Genomic DNA, 27,784 nt, shown 5'->3' with positions numbered 1-27,784 from the left:
TGAACTTCAGTACCCATGTCTCTGCACTTTCAGCAGTGCACTTTGCAGACTACGGCTCAATTAGCAGCTCATTTCAATGCCAGAAATGGCCATTTCCGCTGGATCAAAGTGAACGTGGACTAGAATCCCTGGAGCCAGTTTGGAATGCCCTGCCATAGGAAGGTGATGGAGCAGAAAATAAGAGTGGCACTACAGTGGAGTGCAGAACTCCATCTTCCTGGCTGCTGATTCTAGCGTTCTCCAGAATGTAATTTCACCAGCTTCTGTGTAAATTCAGATATTGTACTTTACTATGGACTAGGAGCGTGTAATTTATCCGTCAGTCAGTAGAGGGCATGCAAGAGGAGTTCTAGGTCAGGCCTCATGGTGCAGGCTCTAATCTAGGGAGATTTGCATGTTTTTTTTTCTTGTTTGAAATCCAGTCGGGTAAGAGTGAGACTTCACAATTAATTTGGTTTGGTGTAAAGCAGAAAACGAACTTTCACTGTGTCACAAGGGGGATTGGGGTACAACACTCAACAGCTTATTTTTTCATTTGCATTCAACTTTTTCATATGAGTGGATAAGTCCATTTTTGACTCCACTCAATTGTATTGCACAGCCTTCTTACTCTAGATCAGTGGTAACCAACCCTGTTCCTGGAGATCTGCCGTCCTCTAGGTTTTCATTTCAACCATAATTTGGCACACCTTATTTTACTACTTAGCAGTTCAACAAGATCTCTAGCTGTTCAATGAGGTGCTTTGTTTGGGTTGGAGTGAAAACCTACAGGACTGTAGATCTTCAGGAACTGGGTTGGCTAGCACTGCTATAGATTAATATCCAGTTACTGTGAGTGAGTACTGTAAAATGCAGGGAGGGGACTGTTGCAACAACAAAAAATATAATTGCATCAATGTTGATCACATGCATTTACATATGGCCAGTTGAGAAAATGGCTTAGTTCTGGCAGCAGATTGTATCTCTTTGGAGGAGTAAGCAACAGGTGACGAGATGTACTGGCTTTCAGACGACTGAGTTAATTATTAATGAACAGTAGAGAGGTGGGGTAACTCATTTGCAAGTGAAAAGTTGCCTTGTCATTTATCTCAGGGGAACCTGCTGAGCTGCTCCTCAGGCAGGAGCAACCATGCTGTCGCCCCTGTGGAGGCAGAGCAGCAGTGTGACTGCTGGAGTCAACAGGTCTGCAGGGGGAATAAGTTCTGATTAGCCCTGGAGAAGCTGGACTCACTTTTAATTGGACTTGAATCTGGATGCCATTTAACTGGTAAGTGAAGTCTCTTCAAACAAGGCAAGGCTTTGAAAGGACGCTGTGGGAAAAAGCTTGTGGTCAAATAGCTGTTAGGTGACCAGTTCTTGTAATTTAACTGGCGTAATAAATGAACAGCTTACCTTGTCCTCATGAGCAGACTGCTTGCAACCTTTTGCTGAGAACTAGTTTCATTTCGCAGCCTAGAGGGAAGAGGGACGGGCAGCTGATTCAGACAGCAGCGTTGCATGTTTCTCCCAAAGGTGGAGGTAGAGGAATGTGTGGCTAGACCTCTTCACTGAGTATCGTGAGGTTTTAGATTTCCTTTGTAGGGACGTTTTTATAAGACTAGGTGTGTCACAAACATCAGGTGTCATTACTCATGTTTTACGAGTCGCACATATTCACGTATCTCTTTGCCGTCTCCTGCATTAGTCAGCAGCTGCCTACCTGTCTGGACTTATACCTGCTGTTTCTGGATTTGTACAAGTAATTGCACAACGGGGGGAGGTATGACTGTTGTCTTGCTCTTCAAAAGGGGCTTGAGGGGTGAAACTGTTTCATCTAATCAGAGAATCGTGGACAGACCGATGCCTCTGATGTAAGAGTTCCGTTAGCAGTAGCTACAATAGTCTGGATGTAAAAGAAACTGAAAACGGCCTTAAGGAAAACTACCCATATTATAAGCCAGCCCTGCTTTAACATTATTGTGTGAGAAAACCTCAAGTTTTTATTCCTTACTTCACCCGAAGAAGGCCTGGACATTTACTGATGAACGCTTCTCGCCGGATTCTGTCAAATTGTTCCATCACAATATTAATAATTTATGGCCATACATTTTTGGCAAAAGAGACAACCCGCTTTTTGTTGTCAACATCATCCAGGGTCTGTGACAATTTATGCCATAACAAAGTCAATGCACATTCCTGAAAATCTATTTATTTAAACCCCGGCTTCTTGTCACACTGAGATTGCTTTGGTCTGCAGAATGGATTGAAATGCTGCAGTTGCATCATGATTGAGGCAGTTCATTTTAAGGACACTTAAAGAAGGTGAAAGAAATCATGGATGTTTTACCTAAATTTGTAAGTGATTGCTCGCAGTTCATGTGAGGAGTGACTAGGTATTCATCAGGCAGTCATGTCAAATGACCCCTCTTGTATAACAAAAGCCCTAATTAACAAGCGACCTCTGCATTTAAGAAAGCATTGTTAGCAACAATTGCTGACCATTATCTTGCCAATAATATTTTATCTATGTGATCTATGTGCATTGATCTTCCAATATTTGCATATCTCCATTGTTGATTCATAAAAATGTTTTTTTACTCATTTATTTTTTTGAAAGCAGAAAAAACTCTTACTGATGGAATGTTCTGTACAAGCAGTGCTGGCACTTGTGCTGGTAGCTGTGGATTCCTGTGATGGTGTGATAGGCTTACCCTGAAATTAGAGGAGTGTGTTTGAAGAGGTGTTTTGTTGGTAGGGGGGCATCGTTTCCTTGACTGCCCACCCAGGAAGACCACAGAAAGTAGCGTTGCATACTGGGGGCAGCAGAGGGAATGCACGGGCTGTGTGAAGACAATAAATACCAACAATAACAAATGGCATAGCTGGGGGAGGGGTCATATCCAACAGCTGTGAGATGTTCAAATTGGTCCCAGGCAGGCTTAAACTCCATTTTTTTGTTGTTAGGAAAGACAGCCCAATCCGTAGCGCTGCACATCTTATGTGGGAGGCTTTAATCTTGAACACCCTTACACCACATTCCACGCAATCTCATTAGTCACACTTTCAATCACTGGTGAGTCTTCCGTTTTTTCGCCGTTTTAATGCTACATCCACCTCCGTGGATCTGATTTGTGTCAGTTAGTATGCGGTCTTGGGGCTCTCCAAGCTTCCTGACATGCTTCAGTTCTCTACAGTACAGGAGTGAGTCAGTAATCACTGATAATGTGAGAGGTTAGTTCATATATTTGCAAGACTATGCATAGCCCCCAATAAAATTCAACCAAGCCATCTTTACAAAGGGATGGTTGAGGCAGACAATCAAATATCAATGAGCCCTGCATGTTTGTAAGCACATATAAATTTTAAAGTTTTCATTTAAATTTTTAAGTGGATGTCCGAAAAAGCAAATACTTTTTCTAAATTTTATTTACAGGAGCATTAATGTGTGAGCATTGGTGAGGCAGGTACAAAAAAAGTAAATGAGGAACGCTGTAATTCAGCCTCATGGCAAAATTCCTGATCCTAACTAAAGATATTTTCTACTGAAAACCTATTAATCATCTCAATCATAATGAGAGATGAAAATGGACACAACCTCAAAAGAAACACACTGTTTGAAATGTTCACAGAATATTAGACATGACCTAACACGTCGTTAAAAACCGTACTGACAATATAATCAGCCCTTGCACGAGTTACTGTATTTAGAGGACCTTGCTTTGAGAACAATGTGACTCGAACGTGCGAAAAGCTGTAATTTCACTTGACTGCGCAACAAAGGCCCCATACTGGGCAGAACCGTCAGCGTGCCCTCTCGCCCTTGACCACCACACAGCATAGATAATGCAGAAGGTGAGCAGATAGCGACTGCGCTGCACCTGCAATTAGCCGTCTCATATGACCCAGTCACATGGGAGACTGTCTGAAAGAGAGGGTGGGGGGGTGGCCTAGGAGGCTGAATGGTATCCCAGGTGGTGTCCTGTGTTCTCCTTTACCTTCCGTCACTGGAAACCGGTCTTAGCAGATGCACACGCTGCTATCGTTTAGCGCGCTGCAAAAACACACATTAGGAAGGCGGGGGAGGGGGTTGAGAGGAAGAGAGAGAGAGAGAGAGAGCGCTCATTCGGGCTGCAGACCTCTTTCACTCTGGATGTCTCCCTTCCCTGTGGTGTTACCTATTTTGAAAGTCCCCGGGAGCAGGTACGGCCACACGTAGAAGAAGTTAGCCACGGCACCGGGGATGAGTCATCGCCAACAAAGAGTCTTTGAGCTGGCAGCGTGTCTTTCTGCCTGCAGGGAGGAATGCATTAGGCTTTCCCAGGCAAGCGGCAGCCTGCAGTGTGCTGTCGCTTAAGAGCCAGCCCACCTCGACTCTGCATGTGTGTGTGTGCGTGTGTGTGTGCGCGCGTGCCCGCGCGTCTGTGTGCGTGCGCGCGCGCGCTCACTCACAAGCCTCCTCCCGGAGGACAGGCTCCTCTCTTCTCCGAACGGCAAGGTAAGGGGGCCTGCGTTTTTCATTAATTTATACAGCCGGAGTCCCTCTTCGCCTTCTCCGGGAGGCAGGGAGGAGAAGGGGGGGGGGGATGAGGGAGAGAAAAGGCAGAGAGGCTGAGCTTCATTGACAAAGAGCGAGGTGAAGCGGCAGCAGCAGCGGCGGTAGAGGAGGAGAGAGCTCAAGCAGCAGAATGCAGTGAGCCCAGGTGGTAATGAGGGGAATAGAGGAGAGGCTTCATTCTGAAAGGTTATGCCTCAGAGGAAGCTGCTCTGCCTCCTTATCTTCTATTCTGCCTCCCTGCTCCTCTCTATACCTTTTCTGGAAGGCGCATATCCACAGCGAGGTGAGAAAGTTGGGACTGCCGCCCTTTTTTGTGTTTGAATGATCCTTCTTTCTTTTTTTAATTGAAACGCGGATTAGAGTAGTTTGCGCCTCCTCCGTGCGCTGAGAAACTGTGGGTTTATTGGCGCTGCTGGTCGGTCATCATCTTCCACAACTGTGTGCTGTGCAGTCGGGTTCCATTCAGGTGAAGGGTACGGTCTTGTCAGAAGACGCACAAGACTGAATTGTGCCAGAAGGATCCAGCTGCTGTGGGTTGGTGCTGCGGTGGCAAAAGAGGTAACTGAATTGAGTTTGAGGGTGTTGGATTTTTCTGCTGAAAACAAGCCTGATTCTTCCCTGCTCTTCAAGCAGGCACATGTTGGTCTGGCTTTGCCGCGCTGTCAGGACTCACTGTTCATTGGCAAAGATTAACACGGGCAAGTGATGAAAAATTCATTTGTGACCTGATGGTAGACTGGAATTACAGGAGAAAGGAGCAGCCATTTCCCAGCAAATATTCAATATTATCACTAGTTTAGGGCTGCATTAATGTTGAGGTTGTGTTACTATATTGCCTAAAACAAAGTATTGCAATGTTCAGAATTTGTTGGGTTCTTGTCTCTTTTTGGGTTGTATATTCTGCAGGCTTCTCAGTTGTACTGCTAGAAAGAGATTGTAGCAAAGCATAGGAAACCGTGCATTTACTTACTTACAATCCATAAAAGCTATTTATTTCATTATTACCCTTTATAACATGTATAAATTTGATGGGTGTCCATAATTGTGAATTAATGAAAGAATTGTAAAAATTGTTCAAATGAATTTGATACATATACTGTCTTAGTGAAAACCATGAAAAAATATATATATATTCACTTGCAGTAAAATGTCTCTTTTCCTGAGCTATTCCCATCCACGTGATTGATGGCTTGCGTGCTTCTTGTCATTCAGGTACCTTTGTGTTTGTAGCTGTCTTGCATGCATGCAAAATGGGTTAAGACTGTTAAAAGAGCAGACAAAAACTTGCTGAGAAAGTGGCCGTTATTCTTTCCCAGCCTCCTGATGGAGCGGCACTATTCACAACGTGGTGCAACTAGCAAGTGCATTTTGCTCTTTCTTTCAGAAAACTACAAAAAAAAATGTACTCAGTTTACTGCTGTCTTAAAAAAATCCTTTAAAACCATTTGTGAAATGAGTATTTGAATTAGAAGATGAGCACTTCTGCTCCTTCAATTGCTGCCATGGTTGAAATTCCAGAAATTATGGAACTTGCTGTTACTTCTTGAGCAGACATACCAAGAGTGGTATGACCCTGTCTGACCCAGTAGACAATGTCTGTGTGTCTGCACCTGTGGGAGAGAGGAGTTCAATTAGGCCAGCGTGTACGTTTTAATCCCCATCCAGCAGACGTATGGGTGGCTGTGTAGATCTGCAGCTGCTCTACCTCCGGGCGCCGCTCACTTTAGGAGATAAACGTAGCAACAGATTTTCAGGAAACGGATTCCCTGCTCAGACTCAGGGCTGCAGGGTCGAGGGATGATGCTAGGTTACATCAGTAACAATGTCGGATTTGTGTCGTAAATCAAATTAGCCGGTTAAAGAAAACAAAATCCAGTTCCATATGGTGAAATGAACAGCGAGATCTGATCAGTGCAGTTAACCCCACGACATCATTCGCATCAAACCCACTAGGCATCCTTATGGATGCTGATTCGGGGGGAAAAATTTGCTTGTCATATTTCCACCATTTTGTATTTCTAAAGTTGATGCTCAAGCCACACTGAAAAAATGTTTCATTGGATAGACCAAAAATTTTGCTGAAATTTCTTACACCTAATTTTTTTTTCATTCGTGAACCTAAAAATTTTCAGTTGAGAAAACCTAAAAAATATAGGTGCAATGAATTGAAGAAAAAATGTTTTTTTCAGTGCACATGCTTGTTTAGTTTCACCTTGATTCTTGTGGATTGGCTTAAATGAAGGGGTAAAACATTTTACTTTTACTCTCCCATCAAAGTGATGAAAAGTAGGATAGCAGTGACGGGGAGAGCGTAGATGAAGAGTGACGGGCAGGCTCGTGGAGCTTCATGGACCGCTGCTATCGGTCTCTACCTCCGCGCCTTCAAAGACGCATGGCTTTCCTCCGCAGCCCTTTCGCGCTGATTCTCTGCCACGGTAATGACAAACGACCGGGCCCTTTCAGGAGCGCATCTGTGCCGTGGCAGATGGGGGCCGGGGTGGATCGCACAGGTGTTGATGAAAGGAGCCTCACAACGCGCCATTGTGCAGACGCGCAGGGACGGACAGCGGCGCACAATCCCGTCCGTCACAAAGAGCATAAAGAGCTTACTCAGCCCATTGGCCGGGTAACGGCAAACTGCGCGTGCTAAACTGCCCAAAATTTGGGCAGGGAGTCTGAAAAACCCCTATGAAGCGTGGCCCTTTGTGTGGGGGAAAGCCAAAGGGAGATGGGAAGGAAGGAGGAGGAGTGAGCCAGGTGAAAATAGCTAACAATGCGGGGCACAATCGGAAGATGCATTCGAGGTCGAGGGAAGCTGTTGTCACTTTGTCCAGCTGGAAAAGTGAGCAGAGAAAGGGTTCAGAAAATGAATCACTGCTTTCATGGGGGAACACTGTACTCTAAGTCTCGAAAGGGAAGCACACCACATCAATAAATTAAGCCCCTGAGAGCCTATTTGGCCTGTCTTACTACCACAGCCTGATGATACGTCCTTATCTACAGGGAGTAAAATTGTTTAAGGGACTGTTGCAGGCCAGGAGCATCTTTAATTAAAGTGAGTGCAGGAAAGAACTGGACTTTACTGCTGGTTGTCTAAAATAAGCATTCAGTAATATATTGTCAGAAGTTTTTGGGGGGTAAAATGGAGAGGGCACCCATAAAATAGAGACGTAAACAGTAACTTTGTGAGAGAATTTCGGTATTGGTGATTCATAATCAAAGGATAGCTACGGACAGCTGGTGATTGAATGTGGGATGTTTTCTACATGTCAGTGTCAACGTGTCCTGTATATATTAGGCCTTGATGAACAAGTCTTAACGTGACTCTTCATAGTTGGCGGAACGTTTACTCAGCTGGTTTTATTCCTGTTAAGTTCTGGAGAGTCATCCATATTCTGTCTCATTACCTAGGGTGAACACAATCTGTGCCACACTCCCGTGCTGCAGCCTGAATGTTTGCTGTCTGACTGCAACACAGTGTGTGGCAGTCTGGAAGGAAGATGAGTGTTTGCTGTCAGACAGTATGTCATTGTGTACAATCCGTCTTTTTAACAACTTTTTACGTCCTATTTTTACTGGTCAATTTTGGAATGAATGATTCCTAGCCATGTTCCTAGACCTCTTCTGTCACTGTGATATTCCAATTTAGAAAAGACTAACATGTGGGTCCTGCCCAAAAGTGTGTACCCTAGCCATCACTCCCCTCCACACAGCATTCCACCAGCCAAGCTTCAGCCAGTACAGTTATTGCCCTGGAAGACTACTGCTCACACAACTAGTTCAATTGGAGTGCAGTGCTTCAGTGAGGACGTGTGGAGTAGCCTGCCAACTGAGACCCTACCTCCATTGGCAATGATATGCCCCATTGGATTGACTGCCATGTTTAGTGCCAGAATGGTCAGGATTCACTATCAGACTGCACTTCACAGAGAACTTAACCTGGTCAAGTCTTTGGAAATCCCTTGATGGAATCCACCTTATTAAGCTGGTACAAGCAGCTCATCTTGCTTGTAGTCTGAAAGGAATCTGAATGTGAAGTACAAATTACACTCTGTCTCCTGGTAGAGAAAAATGACTCAGTTTGTGAGAACAGCAGAATGGTGTGCAGCTCAGGTTAAGGCAATCAGTGGCAGTTAACAATACTGACAGCATGCTTCCCCCCAACTCTCCAGCCTATTCTATTTCTGAGTACACCTCTCCATGCTGTCAACTGTTAACAAAGGGAAAATGAGAAATCAAGTAGCATGCCTGCCCATTTAAGCCATGTGAAGTTATCCTTTTTTTGTTGTGTTAAGCCTTACCTGGGGGACTTTTATTTTGGCGAGCTAGAATACAATACAAATATAAAGTAAAGGTTTGATTGAAAGTAACAGAACATATCATCATTAAGATGCTTCTCAAGTAAAAAAAAAAAGACAAAGAATGAATCTCACGAAGAACCATCTTGAGCAAAATTCTCGTGATTGTGAGTGAGTAAGGCCAATTTTTGGGGCTTTCGGCTCCTTATTCTCTGAGGCAGAGGCACCTGAACAGGAGGCACACTGAACACTATTCACGCCAGATCTGGGGCAGAAAGGATATACCTGTGCTACTCTGCCCGTGGAAGCTGATACATAGTCTTTGTCACAGAGGGACGCTCCAGGAAAAGAAGAAGCATTGTATGAACCAGTTAGGTAGGTGTGACGTTAAGGTCTCTGCTAGAATATACATTTTTAATGACAGTTGCACAGTACGGGGCTTCACAGTGTTTCTCAGCTGACTGTAATTGAAGGTTAATAACATTCAATTTTAGCAAAAAAAGGCACTCTGAGACGTATACAGGACCATTTTTTTGTTTAAATCCAGTTCACATGAGGCCAACTGGTACAGTTCCTAGCTATAGATATCCAATTTTCTGTAATATTTCAGTTTATGCTGAATGGCCTTTTGTGATTATTGATATAACCAAAGTGGACTTTCGTAAAAATGCTGTGTCACAGACAGCTCATTTAGCAAGTCAGGATTGTATGAAAAGTATTTTGCAACCAGAAAGTAAGAGGTGTTTTTTTGTCTAACTCAATTGATAATTGATTTCATTTCCCACAGAAGGCTTTGACTCAATATAAAATCTGATGCATAAAAAACATCCATATAGCTGCAAATGCACAGCAATGTTGCAAGATTTGCATTGATAAATTGTGCTGGAATGGATTTAACTCAAGGTTAAAATGCTTACATAGTTTAATCCCTGCTGTGAATGCTGTACTGGCAAGATATAATCTATCTCAAAAACTGTCTCAATGTCACTCTTTATCGTGGAAAGTTCAGTTTGGGTGCATGTTTCAACTTAATTTTCATCAAATAAAAGTCAACAGTCCACATTCATTATTCCAGTTTATACTCTTCATTTATATTCCATTCATTTGAATCCAAATGAACCCATGCTGAATTTTTCCTGTTTAATAAACTATATATCCTAACTAACCAAAGTTGTGACCATACACAGAATAGAAGTCTGCATTGATAAGTAAGTATTTGGACAGTGACACAAGTTATTTTAACTCTGTACTCCAGCACATTGGATTCAAAATGAAACAATGAATATAAGGTTCAAGCGCCCCCTCCCCCCCCCCCCGCCCCTTCATTTTAGGGGACTAAATGTTATTGGATAAATTGGCATAATCTTAAATAAATTTTCCTTATTTAGTACTTGGATCTGAATACTTTGCATTCGATGTCTGTCTGAAGTCTGCACCCCATAGACATTACCAGATGCTGTGTATCGTCCCTGGTGATGTTCTGCCAGGCCTGTAATGCATCCATCTCATTTAGCCTTCAGTCCTGGTTTCAGCAAAAATGTTCAGTTGGATTCCAAATTATTTTGGATCTGTCATCACACTTTTCTCCATCACTTTGATACAGGTTAATTGTTCCATGAGAGTTTGTTCCAGAATGTTATAGTATTTTAAATGTTCTTTTTTGCATACTCTAACTTGGCCATTCTGTTATTGAGGCTTACCAGTGGTTTGCATTTTGCAGTGAACCCTCTGAGGTTATGCTGGTGTAGTCTTCTCTTTATTTGACACATTGATGCCTCCATCTTGGAGAGCGTTCTTGATCTGTTCAACAGTTGAAAAGGGGGTTTTCTTCAGAATTGAAGACATTCTTTGGTCATCCAGTACAGTGATCTTCCTTGGTCTATCAGTTTATCTGCTTTTGCTCAGCTCTCCAGTGCATTGTTGCTTCTTAACATGGTACCAAACAGTTGCTTTAGACATATCAAATGATTTGGCTTTGTATCTGTTCGATTTATTCAGATTTGTCCACCCCATAAAGGCCAACTATACTGGCACTGGCACTTCTTTAATCCTCAACTTGAGTGAAGGATATCAGCCGCCAGATGAGCTAATAGTCAACCCAGTCTCGCAAACCAATGTTCCCTCAAATGGATTGAAAAACTTCAACCCTTATAATCCCTAAGACATGTTACCTAAATAAGGAGGTAAATCAGGGCAAACAAGCCTTATTATTTCTTTTCCTCTTGCAGCTCGGAGAGTCGCCTCTCAGCAAATCCCAGCTTTCGTCTCTCGGTCCCACACCACGCCCAGATTTCAAACTCTGCCTCTTTCCCTACGAGAGAGCGGTGGAACACAGCAAGAGGCACAAACAAGCCAATTCCTTCTCGTCCGCCCGCCCTCTCGCTCGCCCGCCTCTTCAGGTTCCGCTCGACTGAGACAGCTGCTAGGCGCGAGGGGCTGGGAAAGGCTGGCGGTCTCTGCGCGAGGCCGGGCGGGGACAGGTAAGACTGCGCGCGGATTCCGGGATGTGCTTCCTTTGGGCTCGCCTGTTCCAGGGACCTGCGCAGGACCCAACTTGTAGAGGAATTGCTTGAGCTGTGTTGCACCACTTTTTTTGCCACGTCCGGGAATTATGGATTGTCCTGGATTTACATTTAGCAAGCCCTGGCCCAGACAGTGCCTCTGAGTTAGATGGTAAACACCTCTCTCACGTGTCATTTTGCTTGGAGAGCGTGATAGCAAAAATGTCATTTTTTGACCATTTTTTGGCCGGCTGCTGCAAAAGATGCACCTCAATTGTACACCGCACCTGAAAAGGAAAATAGGCCAAACTGTCCTGGAAAATATTTTGACGCACAAGAAGACAGAGCTTCCTGTCTTGTTGAAGAACGCAATTACCTACCTTGCTCAGAATGATTAAAGCTTGTGTGAACGCAAGCAGTTCTTTTGAGGCATTTGAGTGAGGATAGTGGTTATTTTTGGTAGTACATTCAGGACAGAAGAAAAAAAACAACAGAAGAAAAACCCTGTCAAAGTGACCCCTGAATGATTTTTCTCTGTCAAACGTAAGTTTTGCAAGTCCTTCATAGCTGAGCCTTTTACTCATTTTATTCCTCTTGATAACTTCGAGACCAGTAAGCCAGCAAGAGGTCAGGTCCCCGTGGTTTAAGAGTACGTGTCCAGAAACTTATTACACCTGGTGTCGATGAAGATCAATGCTGACATTTTTCTTATGGTGTAAAAATGTTATTGTAATTGAGAAACTCATACATTTAGGGGATTGCTGTAAGGTTGCGTTGAGGACAGATGCCACCGATAAGAGCTTGTAAATCAATAATGCTATCAAGTTTTCAGCTTATTAAAAGTGTTTCAAGTGTTTTAGTGGTGTTAACTGCATGTTGCCTGGTGACAAAATGTGTCTTTATTAGTGCTGGAAATCTCCCACTATGAACATTTTCTGAACAAGTAGTTTGGTACTAAATAGGACAGAAAGGACACAACATTTTAACCTTAGAGAATGTTTTAACAGCAGTGAGTGGTTTCAAATAAGAAGCTGAGGGCAGTAGCAAGTGTACATAAAAATAAGTGTTTCTAGTAAAAGTAAAAGCAAGCAGTCAATAGTGGTCTGCCTATGTCGGTGTTTTGCAGTGAAACAGTGAAATGGGATTCACAGTAATTCCAAATTTGCACATTTTGAAGGGAAACAAGTGTCAACAGGCATTATAATGGCAGTCCACACCAATACATGACATAAGACATCCTATTTCTGATAACAGCTCTTAGCTTCTTATCACACCTATCTCCTGTTTCAGTTTACATTTCATTCTTGGACAAATATTGATCTGGCTGCTTGTACTGGAAAGGTGAGCTGTATGAGTCACTGTTTGGATCTGTAATGCTAACATGCACACTTGTACCTGTTCACTCTCAGAGTTTCTCCCATTTGAAATACACAGAACGGCTAATCATGCCAGTTTAGGCTGAAAGGATGAAAGCACTTAAGCTTTAGCTGAAAGAAGAAAAAAAAAAAACAGGGCACACCAATATTGTCCTGCAAGAAAAAGATAGGAACCACAGTTTTGTCTGTTTTTTGTGGAAAATATATGTATTTGTGGAGAAGTGAGTGCTGTCCAATCAAGTCCAGGTTTTACAATGAAAGGCCTCATGTGCTGTCTGAGGTAATATAATTTTTAAAAATAACTCAATGGACAATGACAATATTTCTGGCAACAGAAAATAATAATAGGTATGTTCATGTTTAAACCAACATTACCTGCTGTTACTGTTCTATATTTGCACAAAGTTTAATAATTTGATACAGTTTTGTCATTGGGCTAGGCGGATATCATTACAGTGGTACAGTACATTCTATACACAAATGCCCTTCGGACTTTTCATAAGCATATTTACCCATGGATATAGCTTTTCAATTTCTTTAAGGTATGTGGCTCATAGTAAGTGCAGTTAAAAACAAAACCTTTAATGTTTCAAAAAAAAACAAGGTCCCTGTCTTGTTTTGCTTAGTCAGTGTAACCTAGTCACTGTTTCTGTTCTTTGGCATGTCATCCCACCTCCACCCCAACCCCCATGGCACAATGTCCCTGTCAGATGAAATTAGCTGTCTTTCCAGCTCTGCATTATGTTTATAGGAAAAGCAGAGAATGATAAGCTTATGCCACACTAAGTATACCAGACATGTGATCAAATTATCCGTGGACAGGACACATAATTCCTTGCTGTTTTTCTCCCCTGCCAAAAAATGAATTTCCTTGAGCATGACCATGGGCTCCTCTCCTCTCTCCTTAGGAGATTTGGTGAAGAAAGGACTGTTGGTGTATTTAGTCGCTGATATTTCCTGTTACAAGGGTCGTTGCTGCTTATCATGGGGCAGAGCAGAGACTTCCTGCATGACAGAGAAAGGGGCAAAGGAAGAAGTGATGTCACGCATTAATAATTTATACAGCTTAGTTCAGGTCACTTGAAAAAAGGCATTTAAAAAAGGAGCTATGTACATACTGTGAAGCATATCACTAATCTGCTAACGGCACCTGGAGAAACGCATATTATATAATATCTTAATTTGTATTATGCACCCTGGTGCTATTCTATAGAAAATCTGATTATATAAAAACAGTGTCGGGAAATCATGCCGTGTTTGCTTCAAAGATCTCACCAAGATGTTTTCTGACCATATGATCAGAATGTAAATGAGTCACGAGATGACTGTGGGGAAATATTATTCATGCAGTTATGAGTAATAGGACTTTATACTTTATGTACTGTGTGAGCTGTGAGTGACCTGGATAGCATCATCAGTATCACTACTGCTAAATAGTTCATTCAGCTTGACAATATCTAAAGACAACCCTGACTATGTCTTGTCAGATGCAGAAATAGCACACCGCAAGTTGTTCAGTTCAGCTGAGAACTGGCTTGTCTGCTTGCTGAATAAAAATGAATGGTTCATATTAAGTGTCCCAAACATGTTTTCAACTGCTCCCTTGTCTGGCTAATCACCTAGGTGGCTAGCCACCTGGGTGGCTTAAATTTATTGACTCTATTTATCTCCCTGGAAGTCTGGGGAGTGCATTCTCTTTCATTAACATACATTTGAGGTCATGGTGGGCAACCATTTTTTGATCCTTTCTCCTGCTAATGCAACAAAAAGCCCTAGGCCTTGACTGGAGCCTTGCAGTGTGCTCAAGAGTAAAAGGGCACAGAGAATGAATATGTCTTAATTGGCCAGATAGCCTTCATTGGTTACAAAAACCCATCCCCCTTTGCCCCCTGAGCAAAAGTCATCAGATAACTGAAAGATAAGACAGACAGTGGGGTCAGCTTGAGACTACATTGCTAATGTAAAAAAAGTAAAAGCCTTTTCTTACTTCGTTTTTTTGTTGTTGTTGTTTTGATTAGCCTTTAAATTGCTCATGAAAAATATAAAAAAATTTACCCTGGAAACCAACTCTTTGCTTGAATGATAATTGACAAAAGAAAAAGAAAAAAATCACTGTCATAGATGACAGAAATATGGTTTTTGACTTGAGGTTCTGATGAAAGTGTCAGTTGGTATGCTTCACCTGGGGGGGAATCCAGGTCATCAATCTAACTAAAATCCAGGCGACGGTAAAATCAGAGGCCCCAGCAGACATGCTGCAGCACCTCGTCTTTCTCCATCTCCACGCTGTCCTTCCGTACTGCACAAGTCGGAGTGAGCGAGTGTTTCTTTCTTGCCTTAACGTGAAGCCCTCTCGCCCCGAACAGGTTTCCGTTCAGTCGTACCTGAGGATGTTCCGCAAGAAGAAGAAGAGGAGGCCTGAGATCTCGGCACCAAGGAACTTCGAACACCGGGTTCACACCTCCTTCGACGTCAAGCGGGGTTGCTTCGTGGGCCTTCCTCCGCAATGGCAGAGCCTCATCGAGACCCTGCGGAGGCCCAGGCCCGTGGTGGACCCCTCCAGGATTACAGATGTGGAGCTCAAGCCAAAGAAGGTAGGCCACAGTTTGGGCGCACCTACTTTGCAATGGGATGTGATAGCTCGTAGTATTTAGACACTGTAAACTCATGCAAATGCAAACGCAAATGCATGAAAAAAACCTCTCTGCACTGCCAGAAGGCAAAAGTTGAAGCATTTCATGTGCTTTTCTTGTGCTGACATAGCCATAGCCATTTGTCTTTTTCTCTGTTGCATTACTTTAGAGGAGATTTGTATTGTGTTGCGACGTTTGTTCTAAACTCAGTAAATACACACAAACAAACTCTTAGCATAATACACATGAATACTAATTCCATACATACAATATAAACTATAGGCAGTTCTCATTATTCATCAATTTTGTCACCCCTTTGAGCACCTTGCTCCAATATCTTTCCCCGTGACACATCAAGAAAGTTCCGTATTCAGTACATTGAGCTCAGACACAACATATATGTAGAGAGCCTTTGAAGAAACAGGGCCACTATGTTTAATACATTCCTCTGGAGCAGTGGCATTCTCCTTTCTTTCAGGAGATTGAACACCCAGGTAGCGGTGCTGCAAACAACACACTTTTCCCCTGCTTCCACGTTGCTTTTCTATCTATCCCGATGCTGGAATAACGACCCTCCTGTGTACATTCACTGTACGCCGTGAATCCCAGGAGGCATGCAAGATTTATTACTCCATGCAGGCAATTAATAATAATCCATGGTGCCTTCTTCTAGTTGTCAGAATCGGGGAGAAAAATTGCAGGTACAGCAGTGGATCAGCAGTGTAAATGCCAGTGGGCAATAAAGACTGCAAATCTCAGGACTTCCTCATATATTACAAAAATATACATTCCATCTTTTTGTTAACCATTTTAATTACTGTGGTAGACAGTTATGAGATCCACATACTGGGTTGATATTCTCAGCTTCCCCAGAGGTGGAGAATCCAGGTTCAGAAAGTAGAAGTCCTCCCCAGTATTTTGTTCTAATTACCTGGATTTGCTAAATGGCAGAATTCTTCAGCCAAGAGGTAGAAGTAATTAGTGAAATCAGCTGGCTGAGTTCATGGGTGAAAGAAACACATGGCAGGGCTTTTACTTTCTGACCCCTGGACTTTCCACCTCTGCAGCTCCTCAACCACAGTCAATATCAGGGTTTAAATATGATCTTCCGGGTTTATCTGGCTGTGAAAACAGTGTAAATGTTCTGTGTAAAACAATGGCACGTGAAAGTTGATAAGGCAAACTTTATCAGCTACAATGACAAAGGAAGTACAAACTTGAAAGGGCAGGTTTCTTTATTTCAGGGAAATCTTCATTCAGAATAATTACAACAGATTCTGCAAGGGCACTGTAAAGCAATCATGTAGGTCATTGATTGACTAACAAATCTGCTCACCTTGTTCTCAAGGCCTTAAATGACTGCTGGTTTGAAAGGAAACAACAAATACCAGCAGACACTGCCCCCCTCCAGAAATTGAGTTTGAATACTCTGATTCTGAATCACATTAAAGATTGTGATAATGTGAGGTCTTATGTCACCTTATCACATATTAAAGAAGTAAAATGCACATTAGAACAGAATACTTTTATTTCCTTAAAGGGGCAATTTGAATACAAGGAAATATGTTTTGAATTGTTACATGAAGTTGCTTTATCAATACCAAAACAGCCGTAACATCCAAGTCCAAGCCAAAAGTTACAAATGGTAGCCTTCATAAGAGGAAGTTTCTTTTCAGCATAATTTTTTTGCAATAAATAAATTTGCTCTTAATACAGAAAAATACATTTGAATCAAACAGTTCGCCTAAATGTATTTAAGGAAAAGCAATAACTGTCCTAAAAATATAGGTTAGCATTTGTCCATTCACTCAGAAATGCTGACTGTAAAATTCACATTCAGTTCATATAAACCAAGCCCATTTAGAATCTATTTGCTTTGTTTGTGAAAGAGATTGTGTCATTTACCCAATGTGTATTAAGCAATATAAGAATGACTAAGTTGGTTATAGCTGTTTACACAAGATGTGAAAGTGTATGTAGGTCATGTATGTTATGTAGGAACAAACTTTGTTGTCAGAACAAATAAGTAAGTACGGAAAAAATAAGCAATGCATAAATGAAGCCAGCATGCTAAACAACAGTTACCTGATTCATATTTTAAAATAGACTTAATTAACTTTCTTCAAAGCATCCGAAGAAAGGAGAAAATTGATTAAATTGACACTTGCCTGAGGATAAATTAATCAAATATTGCCTCTCAAGAAAACAAACATTGACAGAAAGTGAATAGTCAATGTTACACGTTAGGCTGAAGAGCCACTGGGAATTGTTTTGTTTTTTGACACCTCAAAAACTTTTACAGTAATGCAGAACTAGCAAAACTATACTGCAAATAGAGTAATAACAAGCTCAGTGTGAACAGTGATCCTGTAACTCAGAAATAATTTATGTACAGTTACAGTTATATAGTTCTTTGCATGACGCATGTTCACTCTTAGAGCCTGCTCGCCACAGTCTAATAGAGTCTATTCCCTTCTGGGCTGTAAATGGAATCCTTTCTGAGACCGCAGGATTTTTACTGAAAGGTTCTGAAAACGACGCGCTGTAGGTGAACTACTAAGATATATATCTTATAAAAAAAGCTAAGAGACAGTTTGTTGTTTCATCTGAGGTTAAAGTACTTACTGCTCTGCATATACATAATTGTATATGGTAATACCAAAGAAAGTCTGAACCTCATAATGGCTTCCTTGACTTACAGTGGTACGGCTGTGGTTCTCTGTTGACAAGTGCCACAGACTCCTAAGGCAATGAAAAGCCTAGAATCTAGGCTAGTTACTTAAAGCTCTCTTATAATTGCACAAGGACACAAGAGAACACACCCGACTGATCAGAAACACCTGCAAAGTTATTTGTCCCATACATTATGGTGCCCTGAAATGGGGAGACTGTGTATAAAAAGTGTTGTAATTTCTATATGTTTGACTACAAATCTAAAACTGTGGAGCACAGAGCCAAATCAAGACCCCCTTGATGTTTATGGCATAATACTAACTGGAACTGCTGTACACAGAACCGCTGTATAAATAGACAAAAGATGACTTTTTTAAAAACTTGGCATTGGAGGGTTCTTCACCTCTGTGTCGGTTATTATTTCCTGATGATCACCTCATCATGGGTTATTGCTTACTTCATATATATAGATGTGATATTGTACTCAATCCTCAATCCCTGTAAAGCAGTTTGAGATAATAAGTTTAAATAAGAATAATAATAATAATAATAATAATAATAATTATTATTATTATTATTAGTAGTAGTAGTAGTAGTAGTAGTAGTAGCAGAAGTACTCATAATCATGCATGAAAGAAATGCACTTTTGTGACATTTTAAAAATCTCCAAGACTGTAGTGATATTTAAACAACAGAGAGTTCAACAACTTTCCTTCCTATTTTGTTTTGATTTAGTAACTTTTCTGAACTTGCTGAATGAACAGTACTGATGTCTCTGCGCAGTTTCTGCTCCCAACACCTGATCCAGGATTAGCCTTCAGTACTGCCAAAATATTCATTTGAAAAACAAAATGAAAATAACCAAATGTTAATGATTGGCAGTACAATCCATCTATACGGTCATGGTAGTGCTGCATTTCAACAGCTACTACATTAGAAAGGTGGTTGTGCAGAGATAACCTATTTATTTATGGCTCCTCTGGAATAAAGAACAGACTGTCATGTATTGAAGACATATACTGTCATGCTCGTACCCAAGGAAACTTCAGTAAGTGTTTTAGTATGTGTTTGTCATATATTTGTCCAGGAATGTGATCAATGTAACATCTTACTTTAATTAAGTCAGTGTAGGGACAGTATGATTTATCAGGACAATTTGCAATTTTGATTGATGTTCACAACAGGAGCGCCAACAGATGTACTCTGTGAACAAATAAAGGGTATGTGTCTGGAATGTTACATAAAAAACAATGAAGTTGGCCGAATGTAATCTTTTTTGTACAATACAGTTATCCATATACATTGAATATACACTCAAGATGTTTAAAATTTCCTTTGATGAAATAAAACTGCAGATTTGAACAAAAAAAAACTCCTCTTAGCAAGCAAGTGCGTGTACGTAGCTCTCATCTCAGAAGGGCAGCCATTTATGTGCAGATTAATCATAGCCTGCCAGTGTTTTATTTTTAGGCCATGCTGCACAGAAAACCAAAAAAATGATCCAATACCAGGACATTAATATTCACTGAAATCAATGATTTAGAGTGCGCACCCAAATACTGTGTTAATACTGCGGAGGGTTAGCGTGATTTAGAGACACCGAGATACTTCCTTTCCAGACCATCGTACGCGGGAGCTTCATCGGACACGGGGACTACATCTCGGCGGTGATCTCGGACCTGAGCCGCCTCTCGGTGACGAGCTCCAACTCCCTGCGGAAGAGCAGCCCCTCAGCGCGGAAGCGAGCGCAGTCGCTGGGGCGCCTGGGGGAGGAGAAGGAGGGCGAATCGTACCAGTACGAGGACCTGGCCAAGGAGGACGGCCAGGGGGGCGAGCAGTCCTGGCGGGACAGGACGCGCAATGTTAGGAGCGAGTGCGGCAGCCCCCGCTCGAGCGCGAAGAAGGGCGGCGCCCTGCAGCCTAACGGGGCCCTGCCCCGGGCCAAGTCCTCCTACGAGGTGAGCGTCAGCTCCCTGGATACAACCGCGCCCCTGCCTGGCAACGGGGCCGCGCCCAGCCCGCGGCCCTACGCGCATGGCGAGGCGGGCAGCCCCACGGACAGGCTCGTGACGAGGAGAGACCGGGGCCCCAGGACTGTCCCGCCCAATCAGAGGCCGGTCTCCTGTTTCTACACCCCGGGAGCGCAGCCCCACGGCGACATGGGAAGCCTGACCCCAGAGCTTCGCGTGCACGACCGGCTCCTGATCCAGAACAGCCCTGGCAGGCCCTACTCCTCCTACGACCTGAAGGTGACAATCCCTCCATTGATTTATCGCCCGTGTGTCTTTCATTTTGGCAGTGGGACACTGACTCACTGATTTAGTTAAGGAGCTCAATATAACATTTGCCAGAATGGCATGAGCGTTAACCACTGCTGTCAAGAGTGGGACACTGCTTTTGCGCACGCTAGCAAAATTCCAGCTCTGTTAATGAGTTACAGAAAGTGTGAGATATAAAATGAGATTTAAACGCTGTCAGCTGCGTAAGATTAAAGGTGAAAGGAAAGCAAATGACTACGGACATGTCAAACAAAGAGATAATAATCTGGACTGGGATCAGCTATAGATAATGTCAAATGAGGAAGATGTGGGGGAAATGTAAACGTACAGTAAATGTTCTTCCCAAATCTAATATTGAGCGCTTATAATTAAGTGGTCCCTACTGTCAATGGCAGCACTCTAAATGCTGATAGTTTTGCAGTGCAATAAAATATGATTAGTGAATTATCATTTGTACTATGCTAGGAAATATTAAGCTGCAATGTTTCGGCAGTTCTTCAAGGTGCACCAAAAATAAGTAAACGCAGGCACTTATTATTCGATAATTAGATTGGCCACACGATGCAGGTGAATTAAATGGTAGCATGTCGACTTGTCTGGCTCATGAGGCCATCACATTGGAACTGTACAGAATGCTTTCTTCCCTATTTCATGGCGCAGGCTGACTCTGTTCTAAGGCACCAGCCTGGCTTCCTACCCAACGGCACCAGTAGTCCACTTGTGAGTGGCGGCAAGACTCACAGAACAGTGCGGCCCTCCTCCAGCTACACCATCGGACTGTCTCCCAACACCAGCAAGCGGCAGAACGGCCCTGACCCATTTCTGAGCTCTAAACCCGGCCCTCCTGTGCAGGACAGCCCATCCCAGCCTCGGCCCTCCCCCACGGGCTCCCTCGCCACCAGCCCCCCCGGCACCTGCTCCCCGTCCTTCAGGCCCCCGCAGCACCCCTCCCCCAGGCCCCCCCCGGACCCCCTTAAGGTGACCCACGATCAGTTCAAAGCCGCTCTGCAGATGGTGGTGGACAAGGGGGACCCGCGCATGTACCTGGAGAACTTTGTGAAAATCGGGGAGGGCTCGACGGGCGTGGTGTGCATCGCGCGGGAGAAGCACAGCGGCCGGCAGGTAGCGGTGAAGATGATGGATCTCCGGAAGCAACAGCGTCGAGAGCTCCTTTTTAATGAGGTGTGATGTCCCCCTTCACCATTACCACTCCCCAGTGAGCCGTGGAAAGAACGTATAGCCGGCCTAACGTTATCCGTTCTGTTTCGCATTCTTACAGGTCGTCATAATGAGGGACTACCAGCACAAGAATGTGGTGGAAATGTATAAGAGCGCTCTCGTGGAGGAAGAACTCTGGGTAATAATGGAGTACCTGCAGGGAGGAGCTCTAACCAACATTGTGTCTGAAACCAGGTATGATGTAATTGGGAAACAAGACCAGGTAAAAACTTAGTATATGGCTGGACCTAACACACATGATCCAGCCGACCAATGGTGTAACTTCATAACTCGGCCGACCAATGGTGTAACTTGTAACTCACTGAGTGACTCAGTCAGTCACAGACATTCACGTTTGTAGGACTGGCCCCGCAGTTGCGGTTCAGCCAAAAAAAAGATAAAATGGCAAAAATATCAATGAAAGAAAAAAAAAATAGTTGAACCAATGCCGTTAGTCATTCGCAGATTTGAGGAGGAATGTGGTCCTTTGCCTCACATTACCATGCGAGGCAAATGCAATGGAGAGATTACTTCCCTACAGGGTAAAACATGAGGAGGCAGGTCTGTTTAACAAGCTCTGCAATGATTTACTATATCACGTCCAAGTGAGAAATGTAAAACTATACTTAACTACAGGTGTCTTAGGTATGCAGTGTGGTTATCACTGTGTCTTTTTTCATCATTAAAGAGAGGAGAAAAACAAGACAAAGTAGAAGTGCCCTGACCAGTTTCAGTACTTCCTTTAGACCACTAGAGGGTAGTGTAACGTTGACTGAACCACCTCAACTGGCATACTATCGAAAAGATGTAAGTGCAAGGCTGCAGCAAAAGTATTATATTTCTTTCTCTTAATCCTTTCTATCCCACTGGAGCATAAGAAATCTTATTCTCCCTATGGAACGGGCTGTAATTTAATTATCTAATTGGATTTGAGTATGTTTAAATTTTATCTACAAAGTCGATAATTAAGTTAAGCAGCAGAAATTAATTTCTATGTGCTGCCATATGGTTCAGCACCATACATGAGAAACGGTTTTTGTATCAAATAAAATACAAATGAAATACATATTGAAGTCCACTCAATATTTTCATCTTAATCTTAATTTCCAAAATGAAAACTAGATTTCCTATGAGACAATAAGGCAAGTGTTGAAGTGTCAGCTATCAAGAGACCAGGGAACTGAATTCATTTATCTCATAAATATAGAAGACAGGTTGTTCAGAATAGTTCAGATCCAGTTACCAGCCATCATATACAATATTTGTTATTTGCTTCTAAGAGGTTTTTGGCGACCCCGCTGCACAGAAAAAGGAAGGTAGGTTTCAAGGCAGCAAGATTCCAAAACTTTCTTTTTCCAGTTTTTATAACCTCACATTGGCAATGTTTTGAGGCGTTCATGTGGGATTTATGTTCAGGTGGGTGTTTTGGGCCACCAGTTCATCTCCCCTTGTTTTCTCACATGGTACTTCAGTCCACCAACAGCTAGAGGTCACAATAGCCTCTTTGTCAAGCCCTTTTTTAAACTTTAATGATCCCATTTGGACCACCTCAAAAATCTAAGTTGATAAAGTAATTGCCACTAATTAAGCACAGATGATGATTGACGGTGATGTTTACAAACGACAATCCTGTGGTAAATTTTGTTTGATTACTTACTACCATGGACTTACCGCAGTATTTTTTAAATGTTGTGCAGGGGCATGATAGATTTTGGCAGAAGCAGTGGGAAATTCCCACATAAAAAATAAGAGCAGTTATGTAACATTTAACTTGCCCAAAAAAAATTTAATTAAAAAAATTCATGATTCAATTAAGTGATTTACTAATCATGATCTTTAAACAAGACTTCAAGTAGAATCAGGTGTCTTAGTGCTGGGCTAAATCAAAAACCTGCACCCAACCAGCCCTTTTCAGATAAGATTGGGCACCCCTGCTTTATGTGGTTGCATTTTTCTTTTTACTGCAGTGATACTCAATCCTTGTCCTGGAGAGCCAGAGATCTGTTGGTTTTTATTGTTCCTTAAGATCAACGGTCAGATCAACTGACCTAAGTTAACTGTGTAATCAACTGCTTCAACTGATCAATTGTTGTGCTACTCAAGTGCTGAGTAGCAGCAAAAACCAGCAGACCCTGCGGGTCTCCAGGACCAGGAGTGAGAACCACTGGCTCAAAAAAATGCTTTTTATAGCATTTAAAAACTTCCATCCATGTTAACGTTCCTCTGAGACTCTCCCCATTATTAGATAAACTAATTGTTTTTTTTTAAATAAATGTTTCAACTGGAAACTGAATTGTGAACACTGCAGCTTTGATATGATAATACAGTGGTCTCCATCCCTGGTCCTGGAGAGCCACAGGGTCTGCTGGCGTTTGTTTTCACCTTAAAATCAGCACCCAATTGAGACCCAAGACACCAGGTGAGTTGAGATAACTGTGTAATCAACTGCTCTAATTGATTCATGAAGTGCAGAGTCACTATGAAAACCAGCAGATCCTGTAGCTCTCCAGGACCAGGGTTGGAGACCACTGTGATAATAACAGGTGGACACTGCGGGGGCTACAGGGAAGGAGACTAATCTCGTGGGCCTGTCTTCCTCAGGTTGAACGAAGAGCAGATAGCCACAGTGTGTGAGGCTGTGCTGCAGGCCCTGGCTTACCTCCACTCCCAGGGCGTCATCCACAGGGACATCAAAAGCGACTCCATCTTGCTTACCCTGGATGGAAGGGTACGCCCCCTGCAGCATCTCCCAACATGCACCTGTGTTCCCCACAGACAACAAATGATTCTCTAGTACTTTAAGGGATCTTAACCAGTGCACACATGCATACACGCACACACACACACATAAACCTCTGAGCAAAACAGCAAATATAAGTCTTTTCACTGATATGATGTTCATAGCCTTATTAATGAATGTAAAATCAAATATAAGTCATAGGTTTCAACCTTTAAATAACCATGAAAATATTTTTGGCTTGTTCCTAAAACTTTCTGTAGACATTTGTCATTACAGCTGCCATTCAGATAACGCAGAAACCATATGCGTGATGAGTTATTTGGGTGAAAGAAATAAAATGTCATTTACAGCAGGACTTGTAAGAGGGGAATGGTTGTAGATTTCATTATTAATCTCCTATCCTGTCCCATTCAGATCAAGCTGTCAGACTTTGGCTTCTGTGCTCAGATCAGTAAAGACATCCCCAAGAGGAAGTCATTAGTGGGAACACCATATTGGATGGCTCCTGAAGTGATCTCCAAAACACCCTACAGCACCGAGGTAAGAATCAAGAGGCTGAAGTGCCGCTTACAAGCCCTTTCCTTGTTTTGTATTTGTAACAGGACCGCAAGGTAACACATTTCCACACAAAACCAATCATTATGGTTGATACCTGACTTATTGACTCATTTTCTCCCCTGTCCGAGCTGTCAGGGTTGTTTTACAACCACATAAACTGTCCTTAGCTGCCAGCATCCTGCATCTCAGCCCCCTCCGGGTGAATGTATACTTTTTACAAGCTGTTTTGAGAGGAAAGGATCAGATAGCGAAAGCACCACCATGCTATCTGCTCTCTAATTCTCTTTCCAGATGGTTCTGTGGTGAGGAATGTGCCCGCACGATACTAGAAATCTGGTTGAAAATATGTGGGCTTTTTTCTGATATGCATCAAGTACTTACATGCACAATTGAACTTTTTCAACTGCGTCTCATAAGCTGAGACCCTGACTCGTCCTGCTGTTGATGAAGAAACCGGTTTCAGCTAGCTAGCGCTTTTCATTAGAGCGAATGCAGAAATACAAAGTAGAGCCAATAAAAGCATGATGAATCAGTGCACGATGATTTCTTTGTTTAGTGTAGTGAAAATAAGACTTGTATAGCTGAAATTAAACTAAAACAAAATTAGAAATGAGACATGTTTTTTCAATGGAATATTGAAAAAATGCAATGATGCAGGTCTTACCTTTTGCTCACTTTCCTAAAACAATGACATTATTACCATGCGCAAACCAAATACTGATATAATATTATTTAATTATTTGTCCAAAAAGCAATGATTTGAGCTGTTTTTGTGTTGGTTGTTGTTGTTGTAGAATTGATGCATTCGAATGTGGATGTAAAGCTGTGCCCTGTGCTTGTGTGGACAGGTGGACGTGTGGTCTCTGGGCATCATGGTGGTGGAGATGGTGGACGGAGAGCCACCGTATTTCAGCGAGGCCCCAGTGGCAGCCATGAAGAGACTGAGAGATGAGCCTGCACCCACAGCTCGGAACACACACAAGGTGACACACACACACACACACACACGCACACACACACACACAAATGCAATCCTACGCACACACAATTAGAAGTGGGAAAGCCATACACGATGTCGCACAAGCAGGCACAAGTGTCTGTTCCCCCTCTTTCTAGTTTTGAAGGAAAACAGACACCCACATACTACTGAAATGCTTCCTAGTTAGTTCCAGTATTTACAACAGAACAACATTTTGACCTTCGTGGGCATTGCTGGGCTATTTTTATTTATTTATTTATTTCATAATGTATCCACTGAGAGCATTTAAACACCATACTTGTTTTTTTTTATTATGCTTGCATTGGTTTAGTTTTTTGTGCTTGACCTTGCACTTATTGTTGGACATGCAAACAGTGTGATTTCCTTATTTGCTGTGCCTTGATATTTTTCTGCTGGGTCACACAGTAAATAATGAGTATTTTTACTGTTTGTTCCTTACCTCCATAGATCTCTCCCATGCTGAAGGACTTCCTGGACCGCATGTTGACGCGAGACCCAATAGAGCGAGCCAGTGCCACTGACCTGCTTGAGCACCCCTTCCTCCTTCAGAGTGGGTCCCCACAGTGTTTGGTGCCCCTGGTGGAGCAGTACCGCAAGCGCATGTCCCGGTGCTGATGCTGGAGGCTGTCCCTATTTCAGTCTGCCTCTGGCAGGGCCCTGAAATTGAACCCAGTGTGGGTCACCACAAGCGTCCCAGGGCTGACCTAGGCAGCACCATGTCCACTCTGTCCCATGACGCTTGAAGGGAGAGCTGTTTCTGAGACGTGACAGGACTGGAGAAAACTTAAGCACTTTATCAACATGTGCACACTTGTGGGCACAATGCAACTACTGCATGTTAACAACAGTAGTTCCTTACATTAAATCCAAAAAGTGTTGAAATCATGTGCCATGTATATCTTGTCTCCACATACTGGATCCTTCATTGCTCAATATGGACTAACCCTAGTATGGATACTAGTACAGATAAAAGCTAAAGATCTCAGAATCCATGTTACACAAAAGCGTGTTGGGTGCGCCGTCTATGACTGAGGGCCCACACAGAACTTGGATAGCAGGCGTTTGAGAATGAGCTGGAATTCAGAAGTATTCCCGTGCATGATCGGTGGTGATGTTTGATACTTTCGTATTCATAATCTGACTGAATACTGGCCAGACTTGTGTCAACTCTCTGCAGTGGCACTTTAAACGCGGGCACTATCATGCCCAAAATGGAGGCACATCTGAGCCCATGCTGAATGCTTGTAAAGTTATAGAACCCTAATCAGTACGGTTAATACATCTATGAAATCATCCACATAATGGCAATTGGTTTACATTTAAAAGATGAGGGATGTAATGTTTTTAATGATTCAATGGAAATTAAAGGGTGAACATTTATTTTCATATTTATTATATGTTAAGATTTATAATTAAATGAATCCACCTGCTTTTCTGAAAGGTGTTTATGAAATGTGTGATGTGAAATTGTGAAAGAGTGAGCCTCAGCCTAAAGGATTTACTATGTACAGTCCACTTCTGCCATAACTGAGAAACAATTGATGCACATATTGAAAAATTACAAGTTGGAACTTGCAGTTACCTACTGTATATTGAAAATAAATGTCACAGACCTTTTCAGTTTGTTTCTGTATTTAGGTAATTTGTTACTGCTAATTCCTATCGTCCCACGCGATGTACTGTGGCACCTATTATAGTCCCCTTTAAGAATGAGTGTTCCTACTGAAAATATGTATGACTGCATTTTTTATTTGCAATTGTTTGCATAGATAAAGCACACAGGCTTAGCGTGTGATGCTAAAGGACCTCCACCAGCTGAGTATAAAAATGTACATTTTGTCTTTGTATTCTTACAGGGTGACAATATTATTGTGTTTGTACCTGTAGGTCTTTCATGGAAGAGAATTCATATTTTAATTTTGTAGAACCAATAAATAATAGCCTACACATTGGGCCTTCTGCAACAACCACAAA

At 42.5% G+C, this 27,784-nt stretch overlaps 1 protein-coding gene across 7 annotated transcripts; it reads left to right on the top strand.

Annotated features, from left to right (window-relative positions):
- The first annotated feature begins 1,082 nt into the window (after positions 1 to 1,082).
- Positions 1,083 to 27,784, top strand: LOC135250060 (serine/threonine-protein kinase PAK 6). Of its 7 annotated transcripts, none has more exons than XM_064325921.1 (10): positions 1,083 to 1,267; positions 11,061 to 11,312; positions 15,076 to 15,303; positions 19,635 to 20,264; positions 20,955 to 21,476; positions 21,574 to 21,707; positions 24,114 to 24,240; positions 24,667 to 24,792; positions 25,659 to 25,793; positions 26,258 to 27,784. In XM_064325921.1, the coding sequence occupies exons 3-10, from the start codon at positions 15,100 to 15,102 to the stop codon at positions 26,423 to 26,425; spliced, it is 2,046 nt and encodes a 681-aa protein (XP_064181991.1). In that variant the 5' UTR covers positions 1,083 to 1,267; positions 11,061 to 11,312; positions 15,076 to 15,099; the 3' UTR covers positions 26,426 to 27,784. The 7 variants fall into 7 exon arrangements, with proteins under 7 accessions (XP_064181991.1, XP_064182032.1, XP_064181980.1 ...); XM_064325910.1 differs by lacking the exon at positions 1,083 to 1,267 and adding an exon at positions 4,082 to 4,474; XM_064325932.1 differs by lacking the exon at positions 1,083 to 1,267 and adding an exon at positions 4,707 to 4,817.

The sequence above is a fragment of the Anguilla rostrata genome, chromosome 1 (assembly GCF_018555375.3).
Source record: "Anguilla rostrata isolate EN2019 chromosome 1, ASM1855537v3, whole genome shotgun sequence".
Classification (NCBI taxonomy): domain Eukaryota; kingdom Metazoa; phylum Chordata; class Actinopteri; order Anguilliformes; family Anguillidae; genus Anguilla; species Anguilla rostrata.
Note: the sequence above shows the minus strand (reverse complement) of the source record. Positions and strands in the feature narration are given on the sequence as shown.